This window comes from Astatotilapia calliptera, unplaced genomic scaffold (genome assembly GCF_964374335.1).
Source record: "Astatotilapia calliptera unplaced genomic scaffold, fAstCal68.1 SCAFFOLD_25, whole genome shotgun sequence".
In the NCBI taxonomy this organism is placed as follows: Eukaryota; Metazoa; Chordata; class Actinopteri; order Cichliformes; family Cichlidae; genus Astatotilapia; species Astatotilapia calliptera.
The window spans coordinates 8,730-29,846 of record NW_027653676.1 but is presented as its reverse complement, the minus strand read 5'-3'; the positions used below and the strand labels follow the sequence as shown (position 1 = coordinate 29,846).

The following is a 21,117-nucleotide window of genomic DNA, read 5'->3' as shown; positions in this document are numbered from 1 at the left end:
TTGGTGCATTCCGGAACTCTGAACATTCCGGAATTCCGAACATTCCGGAACCTTTGTGCATTCCGGAATTCCGAACATTCCGGAACCTTGGTGCATTCCGGAACTCTGAACATTCCGGAACCTTTGTGCATTCCGGAACCTTGGTGCATTCCGGAATTCCGAACATTCCGGAACCGTGATGCATTCCGGAACTCCAAACATTCCGGAACTCTGAACATTCCGGAACCTTGGTGCATTCCGGAACTCTGTACATTCCGGAATTCCGAACATTCCGGAACCTTTGTGCATTCCGGAACCTTGGTGCATTCCGGAACTCTGAACATTCCGGAACCTTTGTGCATTCCGGAACCTTGGTGCATTCCGGAATTCCGAACATTCCGGAACTCTGAACATTCCGGAATTCCGAACATTCCGGAACCTTGGTGCATTCCGGAACTCTGAACATTCCGGAATTCCGAACATTCCGGAACCTTGGTGCATTCCGGAACTCTGAACATTCCGGAATTCCGAACATTCCGGAACCTTTGTGCATTCCGGAACCTTGGTATATTCCGGAATTCCGAACATTCCGGAACCTTGGTATATTCCGGAATTCCGAACATTCCGGAACTCTGAACATTCCGGAATTCCGAACATTCCGGAACCTTGGTGCATTCCGGAACTCTGAACATTCCGGAATTCCGAACATTCCGGAACCTTGGTGCATTCCGGAATTCCGAACATTCCGGAACTCTGAACATTCCGGAATTCCGAACATTCCGGAACCGTGATGCATTCCGGAACTCCAAACATTCCGGAACTCTGAACATTCCGGAACCTTGGTGCATTCCGGAACTCTGAACATTCCGGAATTCCGAACATTCCGGAACCTTTGTGCATTCCGGAACCTTGGTGCATTCCGGAACTCTGAACATTCCGGAACCTTTGTGCATTCCGGAACCTTGGTGCATTCCGGAATTCCGAACATTCCGGAACTCTGAACATTCCGGAATTCCGAACATTCCGGAACCTTGGTGCATTCCGGAACTCTGAACATTCCGGAATTCCGAACATTCCGGAACCTTGGTGCATTCCGGAACTCTGAACATTCCGGAATTCCGAACATTCCGGAACCTTTGTGCATTCCGGAACCTTGGTATATTCCAGAATTCCGAACATTCCGGAACCTTGGTATATTCCGGAATTCCGAACATTCCGGAACTCTGAACATTCCGGAATTCCGAACATTCCGGAACCTTGGTGCATTCCGGAACTCTGAACATTCCGGAATTCCGAACATTCCGGAACCTTGGTGCATTCCGGAACTCCAAACATTCCGGAAATCTGAACATTCCGGAACCTTGGTGCATTCCGGAACTCTGAAGATTCCGGAACTCCGAACATTCCGGAATTCCGAACATTCCGGAACTCTGAACATTCCGGAATTCCGAACATTCCGGAACCTTGGTATATTCCGGAATTCCGAACATTCCGGAACTCTGAACATTCCGGAATTCCGAACATTCCGGAACCTTGGTGCATTCCGGAACTCTGAACATTCCGGAATTCCGAACATTCCGGAACCTTTGTGCATTCCGGAATTCCGAACATTCCGGAACCTTGGTGCATTCCGGAACTCTGAACATTCCGGAACCTTGGTGCATTCCGGAACCTTGGTGCATTCCGGAATTCCGAACATTCCGGAACCTTTGTGCATTCCGGAACCTTGGTGCATTCCGGAACTCTGAACATTCCGGAATTCCGAACATTCCGGAACTCTGAACATTCCGGAATTCCGAACATTACGGAACCTTTGTGCATTCCGGAACCTTGGTATATTCCGGAATTCCGAACATTCCGGAACTCTGATCATTCCGGAATTCCGAACATTCCGGAACCTTGGTGCATTCCGGAACTCTGAACATTCCGGAATTCCGAACATTCCGGAACTCTGAACATTCCGGAATTCCGAACATTCCGGAACCTTGGTATATTCCGGAATTCCGAACATTCCGGAACTCTGAACATTCCGGAATTCCGAACATTCCGGAACCTTGGTGCATTCCGGAACTCTGAACATTCCGGAATTCCGAACATTCCGGAACCTTTGTGCATTCCGGAATTCCGAACATTCCGGAACCTTGGTGCATTCCGGAACTCTGAACATTCCGGAACCTTTGTGCATTCCGGAACCTTGGTGCATTCCGGAATTCCGAACATTCCGGAACCGTGATGCATTCCGGAACTCCAAACATTCCGGAACTCTGAACATTCCGGAACCTTGGTGCATTCCGGAACTCTGTACATTCCGGAATTCCGAACATTCCGGAACCTTTGTGCATTCCGGAACCTTGGTGCATTCCGGAACTCTGAACATTCCGGAACCTTTGTGCATTCCGGAACCTTGGTGCATTCCGGAATTCCGAACATTCCGGAACTCTGAACATTCCGGAATTCCGAACATTCCGGAACCTTGGTGCATTCCGGAACTCTGAACATTCCGGAATTCCGAACATTCCGGAACCTTGGTGCATTCCGGAACTCTGAACATTCCGGAATTCCGAACATTCCGGAACCTTTGTGCATTCCGGAACCTTGGTATATTCCGGAATTCCGAACATTCCGGAACCTTGGTATATTCCGGAATTCCGAACATTCCGGAACTCTGAACATTCCGGAATTCCGAACATTCCGGAACCTTGGTGCATTCCGGAACTCTGAACATTCCGGAATTCCGAACATTCCGGAACCTTGGTACATTCCGGAATTCCGAATGTTACAGGAAAAATGTTTCTACGTTTCTTTACCTTCTTTTAAATGTGCAAGCATGCCCTTTTGCCTATGGTTAGATTAGTTTAGAATTATCTTTTTAGACTTTCTCAGCAAAGACATACTGTTTTGGGACATATTGTTTTAGATTGTTTTATCTCTCACAGCCTTCTCCCAGCTCCCTGCTGACGAGACTAGCGCCACATATGGAGTTGTTTATTTTATTTGTTTTGTATTTTCTTATCCTGTTCTCACTGTCTTTCCTATAAAAATTACCAAGCCACTGTGCATGGTGTGAGTTGTTCTTAGCAGCTCACCCGTGTACACGTTTGATAAAGAAAGTAACTTTGTCTCATTGTGTCTTTATTTCTCCTGGGTCTTTTACAGAGTTTTCCCCCAACATTTCTTGGTCCTTCGAGCCGGAGCGCCTCCATCGTGTCCCATCTCCGTGACCAGTCCACGTTGCTCGTCTGTCGACAGCCCACACACTAGGTGTGTGGTCAAAGACCAAGGGCGTTAAATTCGAGTCTTGGCCAACGTTCTTAGAAAGCGACCCACGGTGGTGGGGCCCGATCGAGGTGGACCAGACCCGGCGACACCGACCAGGTAGATACAGACACACTGACACAATCTTGCGTAAAATCGTATTTTAAATTCAGGGAATTTAAAATAGCGAAAGTAGCTCGTCGCGACTGGAAGCTCCCCACTTCTGTGGGTTTAAAGTAGCTCGTCGGCTGGTAGCTTGGAGCTCGTCGACTGGAAGCTCCCCACTCTTGTGGGTTAGGTTTGGAGCTCTGAGTAGCTCCCCCAGCTGGGTCAAGGGAATAAGTAGCTCGTCTACAGAAAGACTGGCAGCTCCCCTTATTATAAGGGTTCCGATCGCGCGAATAAGTGTGAATGTATGTGTGTGTATTGTTGTAACTAACGGAGCAAGCTGACTTTACACGGTCCAATAAGAGACTGAGCCGCTCCTACTGTGTTTTTCTTTTACTGCTATTCACTGACGTGCTGGTGAGTTGAGAGAACGGTCGAGTTCCGTCTCGTAAAGTTCACACCGCTTTTGGAAAAGTCCGAAAGTAGAAGGGCGTGTGAGCAACCACTCTCGTCTCTAATACCAGCGAAGGTGATAGCAGCTGTATTGTGTATATATTACTTAAACAAAAATAAGTAAATACATTTAATAAGATGGGTAATCAAGCAAGTGAAATTAAAACTCACTCCTGCTGACGAGCAGTGGTGAGAAAAGAAAAATCCAGACGCCGGACAAAAACAGTGTCTGTAAACTGAGAGATTTAAGAAAACAAAATATAAACAGTCGGGAGAACAGAATCCAACTGCCAGTTTAGTAAAACCAGAAGACGAGACACTGTGCAGTTCCCACAATCCTTTTAGTAAACCATCACCCATTCAGGAAGAACATAATAATCCCTTATTAGGTGAAAACTAGAGATCAAAGTAGTTTGAAGTAGTTTAAAAGGGTTGAAAACAGACCCCACTGAGTAGATATAAATATAAAAAGTACGAAATAAAGATAAACAAAAGGAAAATTACAGTAGAAATTATCTTTAGAGTATTTGAAATTAATAATAGCAAGGATAACAACCTGTAAAGTGATATTATCAATGAAACACAGTTGGCATGATGACCATGCCCAGCATGTATAAAATGAATATAAAGCAAATAATTCACACGAAAATATTTTAATAAAATAAATAAGGTATATTAAGGCTGTGTCATTGTTCAGCCAAGGACAGTGTGTGAAAAGGTAACTGTCTCCACCCTGGGAAAAGGATGATTCTGCAGGTCATCTGAAGCCCTTGATGGATACAAAATAAAATATAAATAATATATTATAATAGAACTGCCTGGTCCGCCATGCAACAGAGAGAACAAATGTGACCGCAGATTGGATGAATTCAAAATTATCTGTTTGCTGAATAAGATGATCCTAACTATCAAATTGGCCCAGTAGTAGTATAGTGGTACACACTAATAAAATATTATAATATGCTATTGCTGTTATATAAGACAAAGAGGATAATATTAACAATGACATAATATTAATATGAAGAGGCACCTTAATTGTTAAGCAGTAGTCTGCATCAAGCTTAAGGTTTGCTGAAACTCAGTGTAATGACATGTGAGATGAAGACAATACAGAGAATAACTAAACTAATGAAGTGCATAGAGGCACTTGACCAGCTTGAAACCTATCATCCTAGAATGACACATTGCTGAGATATAGAGCACACCTATAATAACAACCAATAAGCAAAACCCTGTAGACAACAGCTAAAACTGCAGGATTGAGAAGCTGAATTAAATATGTAGACACTGCTAAGCTGATGAGCATGTTACACATTTTCTTTTCTTTTTCTTTTTTGTTTCTTTTAGAGCAGAAGCTGCTGTAACACACCCAAAGAAAGACTCTAGGTCTGACCAACCGTTTCAGTCGTGGGCAAAAAGATGACAGTCAATAAAATTCTAAAAGATAATTTATTGACGAAAAATATATCAAGAGATAAAAGATAAAACAGTCCAGTGTCCCACTTAAGAATTGTATAAAAACACACAGTCCGAAGGCCAGAGCCAGCTTTGCCACACGGCCAAGTTGCACCCCACATGTTGCCTTTAACAGGGTTAGAAGTTGTCCTTGGAGACCCACCACCCTGCAAGCATATAGTCAGTGGTCACTCAAGCCTCTGCAACCCAGCTGCCTTTAGGCTGTGGCATATAATAGGCCCTGGACTGCACAGAGAGACAAAACGACACACTTACCAATCCATCCCAATCATATCTGATTTCATCACATTACATACCTGCACAGAGAGACAAAACGACACAGCAGTGTTTGTAGTGTGGGCTATAAGTAGACCAGTGTATCAGTGCAATCAAGTACACCTGCCTCTAATTAGTCCAACCTCATTCCAGCCATTGGCTCACCAAAAATGTGACACACACAAAACCACTCCCAACCCAGTGAAACTTCACACAATAATATGGAGCTGAATTAACACAGGCACATTAGTCTAGTATGTTACAAGCTGCATGCTATTAAAAGCCAACATATGCAGACTTCTGCCTTGTTCGGGTGGCAGCATTTTTCTTTTCCTTTTGTGTCCTGACACGTTTATGTTTTTTGTTTTTGTTTGATTATTTTGTTGGTTTTGGAAACGAATTTAAACGAACTTGTGACCATACTTGAGAATCACAGTGACACATAGTGATTAGGCATATGATTGAAAAATGCCTAGGTTTAGAGCTGTGAGCTATGAGCTGTGAGCAATGCAAAGTTAAATATATATATATTTGTATAAATGGGAAACAACCCTAACTTGAAAGTTTGAAATGTGTGAGATCCATGCATTGTTTGAAGAACTAGAAATTATCTAAAACTGCCTTAAGTGAAAATGTAGAGTTGCATCTATTCTCCCAAACAAAAAAACAAAAAACAAAAAAAAGGGAGAAGCATTCTGTAACTTAAAAATAAGGCTGACTGTTGACAACAGACTAAAACACTAATCCACAGGTGGCTATCAGGAACAGAGAGGCGAGCAAAGTCACAAACACCAAGGCTGCAGACAGCCACGCAGAAACAGCAGATAACATAGAGACAACGCCTGCTAGAACCGTGGAGAGGAAGGTCACTTCCCACGAGATTGTAGGAGTAGAGGACAAATTAGTTGTAAAGTCAGCTTCAGGCCACACAACTGTACAACAATTAACTGCCCTTTTAGAACTAGTACACACAGCAAGTGGCCGCAGGTGCTTTATTAAATGCATGTTTAAACAAACTCCAGGCCCAGATCCACCTTATGATCAGCAAGTGTGGAAGCTAGGAGAACAGCATTTGACCTTACAGCACAGGCCGAAATTGTGTAGGTTACGCAGTAACCACAGATAGTAAAATAATAGAAGCAAAACCACTTTCTTCTTCATGTCCTGCACAGAGCGCTGAGCTGATAGCTGTGATACGCGAAAGCTAAATACACAAAGACAAACTAATAAACATACATACAGACAGCCAGTATGTTTTCTCTGCTGTGCATCATTTTGCAAAAAATTTGGCATAACAGAGGAATGATTACACCAACTGGCAAACCAGCATGCCAACCTCTTACAACGCCTACTGACTCTTTCATTACTACAGGCAACAATTTTGCTGACAGAGCAGCAAAATAGGCGGCACAACAGGCAAACATCACATTGATGGCAGTAAACACACATCAGATTCCACTGGATGTGTTGAAAAGTGAACAAAAGCAGCAAGCACAGCAGAGCAGGCAAAATGGCTAAAACACGGTGCAGTTCTGACAAACGACTTAATGATGTGTTATGGCAAGCCAGTGTTGCCAAAATTCCTCCACAAAATGGCGGCATTAGTGACTCATGGCTGTATGCATTTGTCAACGGGGGGACTGACCAGTATTGTCAACTCTCATTTCTACACTGTAAATTCTACACTGTAAATTTTGAAACCTCAGCAAAACAATTTGTCAGAACATGCATGACGTGTCAAAAATGTAATGCTCAGGGAAACCTGAGACCACACAATCCATATGGACTTTATTGAGCTAAATGAATGCCAAGGGTAAAAATACACCCTAGTGGTTATAGATGTATTCTCAAAGTGGCCAGAAATCTACCCAGTGAAAAAGGCAGATACAATTTCAGTAGCAAAATGTATGTCTAAGTTGTAGGAAAATAAAGAGATGATTGTAAATAACGAAGAATGTAATGATGTCTATCAAGTGTCTTGCAGATCACAGCCCGGTGACTGGGTTCTGATCAAAGTGCTCCAAAGGAAAAACTGGAGCTTGCAAAATAGCGGAACGACCATCTTGCATCCATCAGAGCCAGTAAGTGAAGCCATCTAAACACAGCTGACGGCAGGCTCGCCCACTTGTTGTGATCTCGCCCGGTGGAGGGGTCAGCTTTCCTGGCCGGGGGGTCTACTCGCGACAGGAGGGTGTGTCCCGTCGTCATGAGGTGGTGGCTCTTAACAACTGCAGTGGCCCTGACCATGGCCGGGCTCCTCATCTTTGCTTCCGTGAGGGACAATAAGTCACGCTATATGAAGAAAAGGCAGACACTGTATGACAAAGGAAAGTACACCAAGTTTCCCCATGGCTACGCCACTAACTTCTGGTGGCAGTTTATGAACACTACAGCTTACTTGAATAATAAAACTGACTGCTATGCAAATACATATACACTTTCTGCCCACCGAGGAACGAGAGGAAGTGTATGGACTGTTCACTCAACGAAACCTGTGCCAGTAACACGACGCTGATGGGCCTAAACTGTCGCTCCGACTACAGCTACCGAATGCCACTACAAACAAAGACTCAGTACCAGACAGGATGTGCACGGACGGCACCCAGCAGCAGAGGAACCAGAGTTTTGGCTGACTGGTACTTCCTATGTGGCAACAAGGCTTATCTGTCACTCCCTGAAGGTTGGGGAGGTCTGTGCGCCCTGGTGGAATTATCAGATCACGTTTTCTTCATGCAAAGTGTTGCACATCACCCAAGCAGCCGGCAGAGACGTGAAGTGGACATCGCCTCCCCCAATTCTTTCGGCATTACCGTGGACACTGGAGTGCCGGGAGAGTTTCGCATCTGGGGAGGAGGAGTGAAATTCTTACAGAGCTTGATCCCCGGCATTGGAGTTGCCGAGGTGCGGGATCATGTGGAAATCAACCGATATGCTCTGCTACGACACATCAACTTGACTAAGACCCTGGGAACCGCCTTAGCAGGGGAACAGCAGGCCATCAGAACGATGGTGCTGCAGAACAGACTGACACTAGACCTGCTAACAGCATCACAAGGAGGAGTTTGCAAGCTGATCGGGGAAACATGTTGCACTTTTATCCCTGATGGATACGAAACTGGAGGAGACATTTATGAAGCTTTGCAGAATTTGACCGCTCTGCAAAAATATGTCACTGAACACACACCTGGAGCAGCTACAGCACAAAGCTGGCTGGACTGGCTGTTCAGCAGTTCATGGCTGGCTGCTGTGGCAAAGCCATTTTTCCTTCTAGGTCTCATCATGATAGCACTGCTCATATTAGTGTTGTGTGTGTTGCCATGCCTAAGAGTAATGATTTCACAGATGATAACAACTACAATGACTGCTTATGTTGCCGTGCCTGAAGAAGAACAACATCCCGTTGCAATTCTGTTAGAGGAGAACTTGTACTAGCTGCTAATAAATGACGTGGTGATTAAAAATGACTTGTCAAGTGATCATGCACTGATTAAAACATTAGTAGGTTATGCAAGTTTTCATGCTTTTATTTTTTTTGTCTTGACTTTTAAACATAAAGTTTTCATTTTAAATATGAAGTTTTCATTATTTTACATATAAAGTTTTCAATTTAAGGTTTGCATCATTTTAAGTATAAGGTTTTCATCCTTGTATTTTTTGAAGTTTTCATTTTACATATTAGGTTTTCATCATTTTTAAATATAAAGTTTTCATTTTACTTTTCATCCTTTTATTTTTTGTAAGTTTTCGTTTTAAAATATAAGGTTTTTATCCTTTATTTTTTGTAGTTTTATTATTTTTTCTTGTTTATTCCACTTGTTATTTCATTTACTTTCATTTACTATGTTTTTCTTTTTATTATTTTCTTTTGTTTTATTCTTTAGACCAAATGACTGCCATTTCTGCTATGCTGACATTTTGAAAATTAAAAAATTGCTTAAGATACTTAATAAATAACCTTCACAGACAATTGTTGTATACATTTAAAATAAGTTAAAACAGGAGGGAATGTTACAGGAAAAATGTTTCTACGTTTCTTTACCTTCTTTTAAATGTGCAAGCATGCCCTTTTGCCTATGGTTAGATTAGTTTAGAATTATCTTTTTAGACTTTCTCAGCAAAGACATACTGTTTTGGGACATATTGTTTTAGATTGTTTTATCTCTCACAGCCTTCTCCCAGCTCCCTGCTGACGAGACTAGCGCCACATATGGAGTTGTTTATTTTATTTGTTTTGTATTTTCTTATCCTGTTCTCACTGTCTTTCCTATAAAAATTACCAAGCCACTGTGCATGGTGTGAGTTGTTCTTAGCAGCTCACCCGTGTACACGTTTGATAAAGAAAGTAACTTTGTCTCATTGTGTCTTTATTTCTCCTGGGTCTTTTACAGAGTTTTCCCCCAACACCGAACATTCCGGAACTCTGAACATTCCGGAATTCCGAACATTCCGGAACCTTGGTGCATTCCGGAACTCTGAACATTCCGGAATTCCGAACATTCCGGAACCTTGGTATATTCCGGAATTCCGAACATTCCGGAACCTTGGTATATTCCGGAATTCCGAACATTCCGGAACTCTGAACATTCCGGAATTCCGAACATTCCGGAACCTTGGTGCATTCCGGAACTCTGAACATTCCGGAATTCCGAACATTCCGGAACCTTGGTGCATTCCGGAACTCTGAACATTCCGGAATTCCGAACATTCCGGAACTCTGAACATTCCGGAATTCCGAACATTCCGGAACCTTTGTGCATTCCGGAACCTTGGTATATTCCGGAATTCCGAACATTCCGGAACCTTGGTATATTCCGGAATTCCGAACATTCCGGAACTCTGAACATTCCGGAATTCCGAACATTCCGGAACCTTGGTGCATTCCGGAACTCTGAACATTCCGGAATTCCGAACATTCCGGAACCTTGGTACATTCCGGAATTCCGAACATTCCGGAACTCTGAACATTCCGGAATTCCGAACATTCCGGAACCTTGGTGCATTCCGGAACCTTGGTATATTCCGGAATTCCGAACATTCCGGAACCTTGGTATATTCCGGAATTCCGAACATTCCGGAACCTTGGTATATTCCGGAATTCCGAACATTCCGGAACTCTGAACATTCCGGAATTCCGAACATTCCGGAACCTTGGTGCATTCCGGAACTCTGAACATTCCGGAATTCCGAACATTCCGGAACCTTTGTGCATTCCGGAACCTTGGTATATTCCGGAATTCCGAACATTCCGGAACCTTGGTATATTCCGGAATTCCGAACATTCCGGAACTCTGAACATTCCGGAATTCCGAACATTCCGGAACCTTGGTATATTCCGGAATTCCGAACATTCCGGAACTCTGAACATTCCGGAATTCCGAACATTCCGGAACCTTGGTGCATTCCGGAACTCTGAACATTCCGGAATTCCGAACATTCCGGAACCTTTGTGCATTCCGGAATTCCGAACATTCCGGAACCTTGGTGCATTCCGGAACTCTGAACATTCCGGAACCTTTGTGCATTCCGGAACCTTGGTGCATTCCGGAATTCCGAACATTCCGGAACCTTTGTGCATTCCGGAACCTTGGTGCATTCCGGAACTCTGAACATTCCGGAATTCCGAACATTCCGGAACTCTGAACATTCCGGAATTCCGAACATTACGGAACCTTTGTGCATTCCGGAACCTTGGTATATTCCGGAATTCCGAACATTCCGGAACTCTGATCATTCCGGAATTCCGAACATTCCGGAACCTTGGTGCATTCCGGAACTCTGAACATTCCGGAATTCCGAACATTCCGGAACTCTGAACATTCCGGAATTCCGAACATTCCGGAACCGTGATGCATTCCGGAACTCCAAACATTCCGGAACTCTGAACATTCCGGAACCTTGGTGCATTCCGGAACTCTGAACATTCCGGAATTCCGAACATTCCGGAACCTTTGTGCATTCCGGAACCTTGGTGCATTCCGGAACTCTGAACATTCCGGAACCTTTGTGCATTCCGGAACCTTGGTGCATTCCGGAATTCCGAACATTCCGGAACTCTGAACATTCCGGAATTCCGAACATTCCGGAACCTTGGTGCATTCCGGAACTCTGAACATTCCGGAATTCCGAACATTCCGGAACCTTGGTGCATTCCGGAACTCTGAACATTCCGGAATTCCGAACATTCCGGAACCTTTGTGCATTCCGGAACCTTGGTATATTCCGGAATTCCGAACATTCCGGAACCTTGGTATATTCCGGAATTCCGAACATTCCGGAACTCTGAACATTCCGGAATTCCGAACATTCCGGAACCTTGGTGCATTCCGGAACTCTGAACATTCCGGAATTCCGAACATTCCGGAACCTTGGTGCATTCCGGAACTCCAAACATTCCGGAAATCTGAACATTCCGGAACCTTGGTGCATTCCGGAACTCTGAAGATTCCGGAATTCCGAACATTCCGGAACCTTTGTGCATTCCGGAACCTTGGTGCATTCCGGAACTCCGAACATTCCGGAATTCCGAACATTCCGGAACTCTGAACATTCCGGAATTCCGAACATTCCGGAACCTTGGTATATTCCGGAATTCCGAACATTCCGGAACTCTGAACATTCCGGAATTCCGAACATTCCGGAACCTTGGTGCATTCCGGAACTCTGAACATTCCGGAATTCCGAACATTCCGGAACCTTTGTGCATTCCGGAATTCCGAACATTCCGGAACCTTGGTGCATTCCGGAACTCTGAACATTCCGGAACCTTTGTGCATTCCGGAACCTTGGTGCATTCCGGAATTCCGAACATTCCGGAACCGTGATGCATTCCGGAACTCCAAACATTCCGGAACTCTGAACATTCCGGAACCTTGGTGCATTCCGGAACTCTGAACATTCCGGAATTCCGAACATTCCGGAACCTTTGTGCATTCCGGAACCTTGGTATATTCCGGAATTCCGAACATTCCGGAACCTTGGTATATTCCGGAATTCCGAACATTCCGGAACTCTGAACATTCCGGAATTCCGAACATTCCGGAACCTTGGTGCATTCCGGAACTCTGAACATTCCGGAATTCCGAACATTCCGGAACCTTGGTACATTCCGGAATTCCGAACATTCCGGAACTCTGAACATTCCGGAATTCCGAACATTCCGGAACCTTGGTGCATTCCGGAACTCCAAACATTCCGGAACTCTGAACATTCCGGAACCTTGGTGCATTCCGGAACTCTGAAGATTCCGGAATTCCGAACATTCCGGAACCTTTGTGCATTCCGGAACCTTGGTGCATTCCGGAACTCCGAACATTCCGGAATTCCGAACATTCCGGAACTCTGAACATTCCGGAATTCCGAACATTCCGGAACCTTGGTATATTCCGGAATTCCGAACATTCCGGAACTCTGAACATTCCGGAATTCCGAACATTCCGGAACCTTGGTGCATTCCGGAACTCTGAACATTCCGGAACCTTTGTGCATTCCGGAACCTTGGTGCATTCCGGAATTCCGAACATTCCGGAACCTTTGTGCATTCCGGAACCTTGGTGCATTCCGGAACTCTGAACATTCCGGAATTCCGAACATTCCGGAACCTTTGTGCATTCCGGAATTCCGAACATTCCGGAACCTTTGTGCATTCCGGAACCTTGGTATATTCCGGAATTCCGAACATTCCGGAACCTTGGTATATTCCGGAATTCCGAACATTCCGGAACTCTGAACATTCCGGAATTCCGAACATTCCGGAACCTTTGTGCATTCCGGAACCTTGGTATATTCCGGAATTCCGAACATTCCGGAACCTTGGTATATTCCGGAATTCCGAACATTCCGGAACCTTGGTATATTCCGGAATTCCGAACATTCCGGAACTCTGAACATTCCGGAATTCCGAACATTCCGGAACCTTGGTGCATTCCGGAACTCTGAACATTCCGGAATTCCGAACATTCCGGAACCTTGGTACATTCCGGAACCTTGGTGCATTCCGGAACTCTGAACATTCCGGAATTCCGAACATTCCGGAACCTTTGTGCATTCCGGAACCTTGGTGCATTCCGGAACTCTGAACATTCCGGAACCTTTGTGCATTCCGGAACCTTGGTGCATTCCGGAATTCCGAACATTCCGGAACTCTGAACATTCCGGAATTCCGAACATTCCGGAACCTTGGTGCATTCCGGAACTCTGAACATTCCGGAATTCCGAACATTCCGGAACCTTGGTGCATTCCGGAACTCTGAACATTCCGGAATTCCGAACATTCCGGAACCTTGGTGCATTCCGGAACTCTGAACATTCCGGAATTCCGAACATTCCGGAACCTTGGTGCATTCCGGAACTCTGAACATTCCGGAATTCCGAACATTCCGGAACCTTGGTGCATTCCGGAACTCTGAACATTCCGGAATTCCGAACATTCCGGAACTCTGAACATTCCGGAATTCCGAACATTCCGGAACCTTGGTGCATTCCGGAACTCTGAACATTCCGGAATTCCGAACATTCCGGAACCTTGGTACATTCCGGAACCTTGGTGCATTCCGGAACTCTGAACATTCCGGAATTCCGAACATTCCGGAACCTTTGTGCATTCCGGAACCTTGGTGCATTCCGGAACTCTGAACATTCCGGAACCTTTGTGCATTCCGGAACCTTGGTGCATTCCGGAATTCCGAACATTCCGGAACTCTGAACATTCCGGAATTCCGAACATTCCGGAACCTTGGTGCATTCCGGAACTCTGAACATTCCGGAATTCCGAACATTCCGGAACCTTGGTGCATTCCGGAACTCTGAACATTCCGGAATTCCGAACATTCCGGAACCTTGGTGCATTCCGGAACTCTGAACATTCCGGAATTCCGAACATTCCGGAACCTTGGTGCATTCCGGAACTCTGAACATTCCGGAATTCCGAACATTCCGGAACTCTGAACATTCCGGAATTCCGAACATTCCGGAACCTTGGTGCATTCCGGAACTCTGAACATTCCGGAATTCCGAACATTCCGGAACTCTGAACATTCCGGAATTCCGAACATTACGGAACCTTTGTGCATTCCGGAACCTTGGTATATTCCGGAATTCCGAACATTCCGGAACTCTGATCATTCCGGAATTCCGAACATTCCGGAACCTTGGTGCATTCCGGAACTCTGAACATTCCGGAATTCCGAACATTCCGGAACTCTGAACATTCCGGAATTCCGAACATTCCGGAACCTTGGTATATTCCGGAATTCCGAACATTCCGGAACCTTGGTATATTCCGGAATTCCGAACATTCCGGAACTCTGAACATTCCGGAATTCCGAACATTCCGGAACCTTGGTGCATTCCGGAACTCTGAACATTCCGGAATTCCGAACATTCCGGAACCATGGTACATTCCGGAACCTTGGTGCATTCCGGAACTCTGAACATTCCGGAATTCCGAACATTCCGGAACCTTTGTGCATTCCGGAACCTTGGTGCATTCCGGAACTCTGAACATTCCGGAACCTTTGTGCATTCCGGAACCTTGGTGCATTCCGGAATTCCGAACATTCCGGAACTCTGAACATTCCGGAATTCCGAACATTCCGGAACCTTGGTGCATTCCGGAACTCTGAACATTCCGGAATTCCGAACATTCCGGAACCTTGGTGCATTCCGGAACTCTGAACATTCCGGAATTCCGAACATTCCGGAACCTTGGTGCATTCCGGAACTCTGAACATTCCGGAATTCCGAACATTCCGGAACCTTGGTGCATTCCGGAACTCTGAACATTCCGGAATTCCGAACATTCCGGAACCTTGGTGCATTCCGGAACCTTGGTACATTCTGGAATTCCGAACATTCCGGAACTCTGAACATTCCGGAATTCCGAACATTCCGGAACCTTGGTGCATTCCGGAACTCTGAACATTCCGGAATTCCGAACATTCCGGAACCTTGGTACATTCTGGAATTCCGAACATTCCGGAACTCTGAACATTCCGGAATTCCGAACATTCCGGAACTCTGAACATTCCGGAATTCCGAACATTCCGGAACCTTTGTGCATTCCGGAACCTTGGTATATTCCGGAATTCCGAACATTCCGGAACCTTGGTATATTCCGGAATTCCGAACATTCCGGAACCTTGGTATATTCCGGAATTCCGAACATTCCGGAACCTTTGTGCATTCCGGAATTCCGAACATTCCGGAACTCTGAACATTCCGGAACTCTGAACATTCCGGAATTCCGAACATTCCGGAACCTTGGTGCATTCCGGAACTCCAAACATTCCGGAACTCTGAACATCCCGGAACCTTTGTGCATTCCGGAACCTTGGTGCATTCCGGAATTCCGAACATTCCGGAACCTTTGTGCATTCCGGAACCTTGGTATATTCCGGAATTCCGAACATTCCGGAACCTTGGTATATTCCGGAATTCCGAACATTCCGGAACTCTGAACATTCCGGAATTCCGAACATTCCGGAACCTTGGTGCATTCCGGAACTCTGAACATTCCGGAATTCCGAACATTCCGGAACCTTGGTACATTCCGGAATTCCGAACATTCCGGAACTCTGAACATTCCGGAATTCCGAACATTCCGGAACCTTGGTGCATTCCGGAACTCCAAACATTCCGGAACTCTGAACATTCCGGAACCTTGGTGCATTCCGGAACTCTGAAGATTCCGGAATTCCGAACATTCCGGAACCTTTGTGCATTCCGGAACCTTGGTGCATTCCGGAACTCCGAACATTCCGGAATTCCGAACATTCCGGAACTCTGAACATTCCGGAATTCCGAACATTCCGGAACCTTGGTATATTCCGGAATTCCGAACATTCCGGAACTCTGAACATTCCGGAATTCCGAACATTCCGGAACCTTGGTGCATTCCGGAACTCTGAACATTCCGGAATTCCGAACATTCCGGAACCTTTGTGCATTCCGGAATTCCGAACATTCCGGAACCTTGGTGCATTCCGGAACTCTGAACATTCCGGAACCTTTGTGCATTCCGGAACCTTGGTGCATTCCGGAATTCCGAACATTCCGGAACCTTTGTGCATTCCGGAACCTTGGTGCATTCCGGAACTCTGAACATTCCGGAATTCCGAACATTCCGGAACCTTTGTGCATTCCGGAATTCCGAACATTCCGGAACCTTTGTGCATTCCGGAACCTTGGTATATTCCGGAATTCCGAACATTCCGGAACCTTGGTACATTCCGGAATTCCGAACATTCCGGAACTCTGAACATTCCGGACCTCTGAACATTCCGGAATTCCGAACATTCCGGAACTCTGAACATTCCGGAATTCCGAACATTCCGGAACCGTGATGCATTCCGGAACTCCAAACATTCCGGAACTCTGAACATTCCAGAACCTTGGTGCATTCCGGAACTCTGAACATTCCGGAACCTTTGTGCATTCCGGAACCTTGGTGCATTCCGGAATTCCGAACATTCCGGAACTCTGAACATTCCGGAATTCCGAACATTCCGGAACCTTGGTGCATTCCGGAACTCTGAACATTCCGGAACCTTTGTGCATTCCGGAACCTTGGTGCATTCCCGAATTCCGAACATTCCGGAACTCTGAACATTCCGGAATTCCGAACATTCCGGAACCTTGGTGCATTCCGGAACTCCAAACATTCCGGAACTCTGAACATTCCGGAACCTTGGTGCATTCCGGAACTCTGAAGATTCCGGAATTCCGAACATTCCGGAACCTTTGTGCATTCCGGAACCTTGGTGCATTCCGGAACTCTGAACATTCCGGAATTCCGAACATTCCGGAACTCTGAACATTCCGGAATTCCGAACATTACGGAACCTTTGTGCATTCCGGAACCTTGGTATATTGGAAAATCCGAACATTCCGGAACTCTGATCATTCCGGAATTCCGAACATTCCGGAACCTTGGTGCATTCCGGAACTCTGAACATTCCGGAATTCCGAACATTCCGGAACTCTGAACATTCCGGAATTCCGAACATTCCGGAACCGTGATGCATTCCGGAACTCCAAACATTCCGGAACTCTGAACATTCCGGAACCTTGGTGCATTCCGGAACTCTGAACATTCCGGAATTCCGAACATTCCGGAACCTTTGTGCATTCCGGAACCTTGGTGCATTCCGGAACTCTGAACATTCCGGAACCTTTGTGCATTCCGGAACCTTGGTGCATTCCGGAATTCCGAACATTCCGGAACTCTGAACATTCCGGAATTCCGAACATTCCGGAACCTTGGTTCATTCCGGAACTCTGAACATTCCGGAATTCCGAACATTCCGGAACCTTGGTGCATTCCGGAACTCTGAACATTCCGGAATTCCGAACATTCCGGAACCTTTGTGCATTCCGGAACCTTGGTATATTCCAGAATTCCGAACATTCCGGAACCTTGGTATATTCCGGAATTCCGAACATTCCGGAACTCTGAACATTCCGGAATTCCGAACATTCCGGAACCTTGGTGCATTCCGGAACTCTGAACATTCCGGAATTCCGAACATTCCGGAACCTTGGTACATTCCGGAATTCCGAACATTCCGGAACTCTGAACATTCCGGAATTCCGAACATTCCGGAACCTTGGTGCATTCCGGAACTCCAAACATTCCGGAAATCTGAACATTCCGGAACCTTGGTGCATTCCGGAACTCTGAAGATTCCGGAATTCCGAACATTCCGGAACCTTTGTGCATTCCGGAACCTTGGTGCATTCCGGAACTCCGAACATTCCGGAATTCCGAACATTCCGGAACTCTGAACATTCCGGAATTCCGAACATTCCGGAACCTTGGTATATTCCGGAATTCCGAACATTCCGGAACTCTGAACATTCCGGAATTCCGAACATTCCGGAACCTTGGTGCATTCCGGAACTCTGAACATTCCGGAATTCCGAACATTCCGGAACCTTTGTGCATTCCGGAATTCCGAACATTCCGGAACCTTGGTGCATTCCGGAACTCTGAACATTCCGGAACCTTGGTGCATTCCGGAACCTTGGTGCATTCCGGAATTCCGAACATTCCGGAACCTTTGTGCATTCCGGAACCTTGGTGCATTCCGGAACTCTGAACATTCCGGAATTCCGAACATTCCGGAACTCTGAACATTCCGGAATTCCGAACATTACGGAACCTTTGTGCATTCCGGAACCTTGGTATATTCCGGAATTCCGAACATTCCGGAACTCTGATCATTCCGGAATTCCGAACATTCCGGAACCTTGGTGCATTCCGGAACTCTGAACATTCCGGAATTCCGAACATTCCGGAACTCTGAACATTCCGGAATTCCGAACATTCCGGAACCTTGGTATATTCCGGAATTCCGAACATTCCGGAACTCTGAACATTCCGGAATTCCGAACATTCCGGAACCTTGGTGCATTCCGGAACTCTGAACATTCCGGAATTCCGAACATTCCGGAACCTTTGTGCATTCCGGAATTCCGAACATTCCGGAACCTTGGTGCATTCCGGAACTCTGAACATTCCGGAACCTTTGTGCATTCCGGAACCTTGGTGCATTCCGGAATTCCGAACATTCCGGAACCGTGATGCATTCCGGAACTCCAAACATTCCGGAACTCTGAACATTCCGGAACCTTGGTGCATTCCGGAACTCTGTACATTCCGGAATTCCGAACATTCCGGAACCTTTGTGCATTCCGGAACCTTGGTGCATTCCGGAACTCTGAACATTCCGGAACCTTTGTGCATTCCGGAACCTTGGTGCATTCCGGAATTCCGAACATTCCGGAACTCTGAACATTCCGGAATTCCGAACATTCCGGAACCTTGGTGCATTCCGGAACTCTGAACATTCCGGAATTCCGAACATTCCGGAACCTTGGTGCATTCCGGAACTCTGAACATTCCGGAATTCCGAACATTCCGGAACCTTTGTGCATTCCGGAACCTTGGTATATTCCGGAATTCCGAACATTCCGGAACCTTGGTATATTCCGGAATTCCGAACATTCCGGAACTCTGAACATTCCGGAATTCCGAACATTCCGGAACCTTGGTGCATTCCGGAACTCTGAACATTCCGGAATTCCGAACATTCCGGAACCTTGGTGCATTCCGGAATTCCGAACATTCCGGAACTCTGAACATTCCGGAATTCCGAACATTCCGGAACTCTGAACATTCCGGAATTCCGAACATTCCGGAACCGTGATGCATTCCGGAACTCCAAACATTCCGGAACTCTGAACATTCCGGAACCTTGGTGCATTCCGGAACTCTGAACATTCCGGAATTCCGAACATTCCGGAACCTTTGTGCATTCCGGAACCTTGGTGCATTCCGGAACTCTGAACATTCCGGAACCTTTGTGCATTCCGGAACCTTGGTGCATTCCGGAATTCCGAACATTCCGGAACTCTGAACATTCCGGAATTCCGAACATTCCGGAACCTTGGTGCATTCCGGAACTCTGAACATTCCGGAATTCCGAACATTCCGGAACCTTGGTGCATTCCGGAACTCTGAACATTCCGGAATTCCGAACATTCCGGAACCTTTGTGCATTCCGGAACCTTGGTATATTCCAGAATTCCGAACATTCCGGAACCTTGGTATATTCCGGAATTCCGAACATTCCGGAACTCTGAACATTCCGGAATTCCGAACATTCCGGAACCTTGGTGCATTCCGGAACTCTGAACATTCCGGAATTCCGAACATTCCGGAACCTTGGTGCATTCCGGAACTCCAAACATTCCGGAAATCTGAACATTCCGGAACCTTGGTGCATTCCGGAACTCTGAAGATTCCGGAACTCCGAACATTCCGGAATTCCGAACATTCCGGAACTCTGAACATTCCGGAATTCCGAACATTCCGGAACCTTGGTATATTCCGGAATTCCGAACATTCCGGAACTCTGAACATTCCGGAATTCCGAACATTCCGGAACCTTGGTGCATTCCGGAACTCTGAACATTCCGGAATTCCGAACATTCCGGAACCTTTGTGCATTCCGGAATTCCGAACATTCCGGAACCTTGGTGCATTCCGGAACTCTGAACATTCCGGAACCTTGGTGCATTCCGGAACCTTGGTGCATTCCGGAATTCCGAACATTCCGGAACCTTTGTGCATTCCGGAACCTTGGTGCATTCCGGAACTCTGAACATTCCGGAATTCCGAACATTCCGGAACTCTGAACATTCCGGAATTCCGAACATTACGGAACCTTTGTGCATTCCGGAACCTTGGTATATTCCGGAATTCCGAACATTCCGGAACTCTGATCATTCCGGAATTCCGAACATTCCGGAACCTTGGTGCATTCCGGAACTCTGAACATTCCGGAATTCCGAACATTCCGGAACTCTGAACATTCCGGAATTCCGAACATTCCGGAACCTTGGTATATTCCGGAATTCCGAACATTCCGGAACTCTGAACATTCCGGAATTCCGAACATTCCGGAACCTTTGTGCATTCCGGAACCTTGGTGCATTCCGGAACTCTGAACATTCCGGAATTCCGAACATTCCGGAACTCTGAACATTCCGGAACTCTGAACATTCCGGAACCTTTGTGCATTCCGGAACCTT

At 46.1% G+C, this 21,117-nt stretch overlaps 1 protein-coding gene across 1 annotated transcript; it reads left to right on the top strand.

Moving 5' to 3' along the window:
* The first annotated feature begins 6,530 nt into the window (after positions 1-6,530).
* On the top strand, positions 6,531-9,872 carry LOC145425103 (syncytin-A-like). The gene is made up of 2 exons (XM_080298017.1): positions 6,531-9,266; positions 9,312-9,872. Exon 1 carries the CDS (start codon positions 7,996-7,998, stop codon positions 8,956-8,958), a length of 963 nt encoding a protein of 320 aa, XP_080154143.1. The 5' UTR covers positions 6,531-7,995; the 3' UTR covers positions 8,959-9,266; positions 9,312-9,872.
* Positions 9,873-21,117: the final 11,245 nt, after the last annotated feature.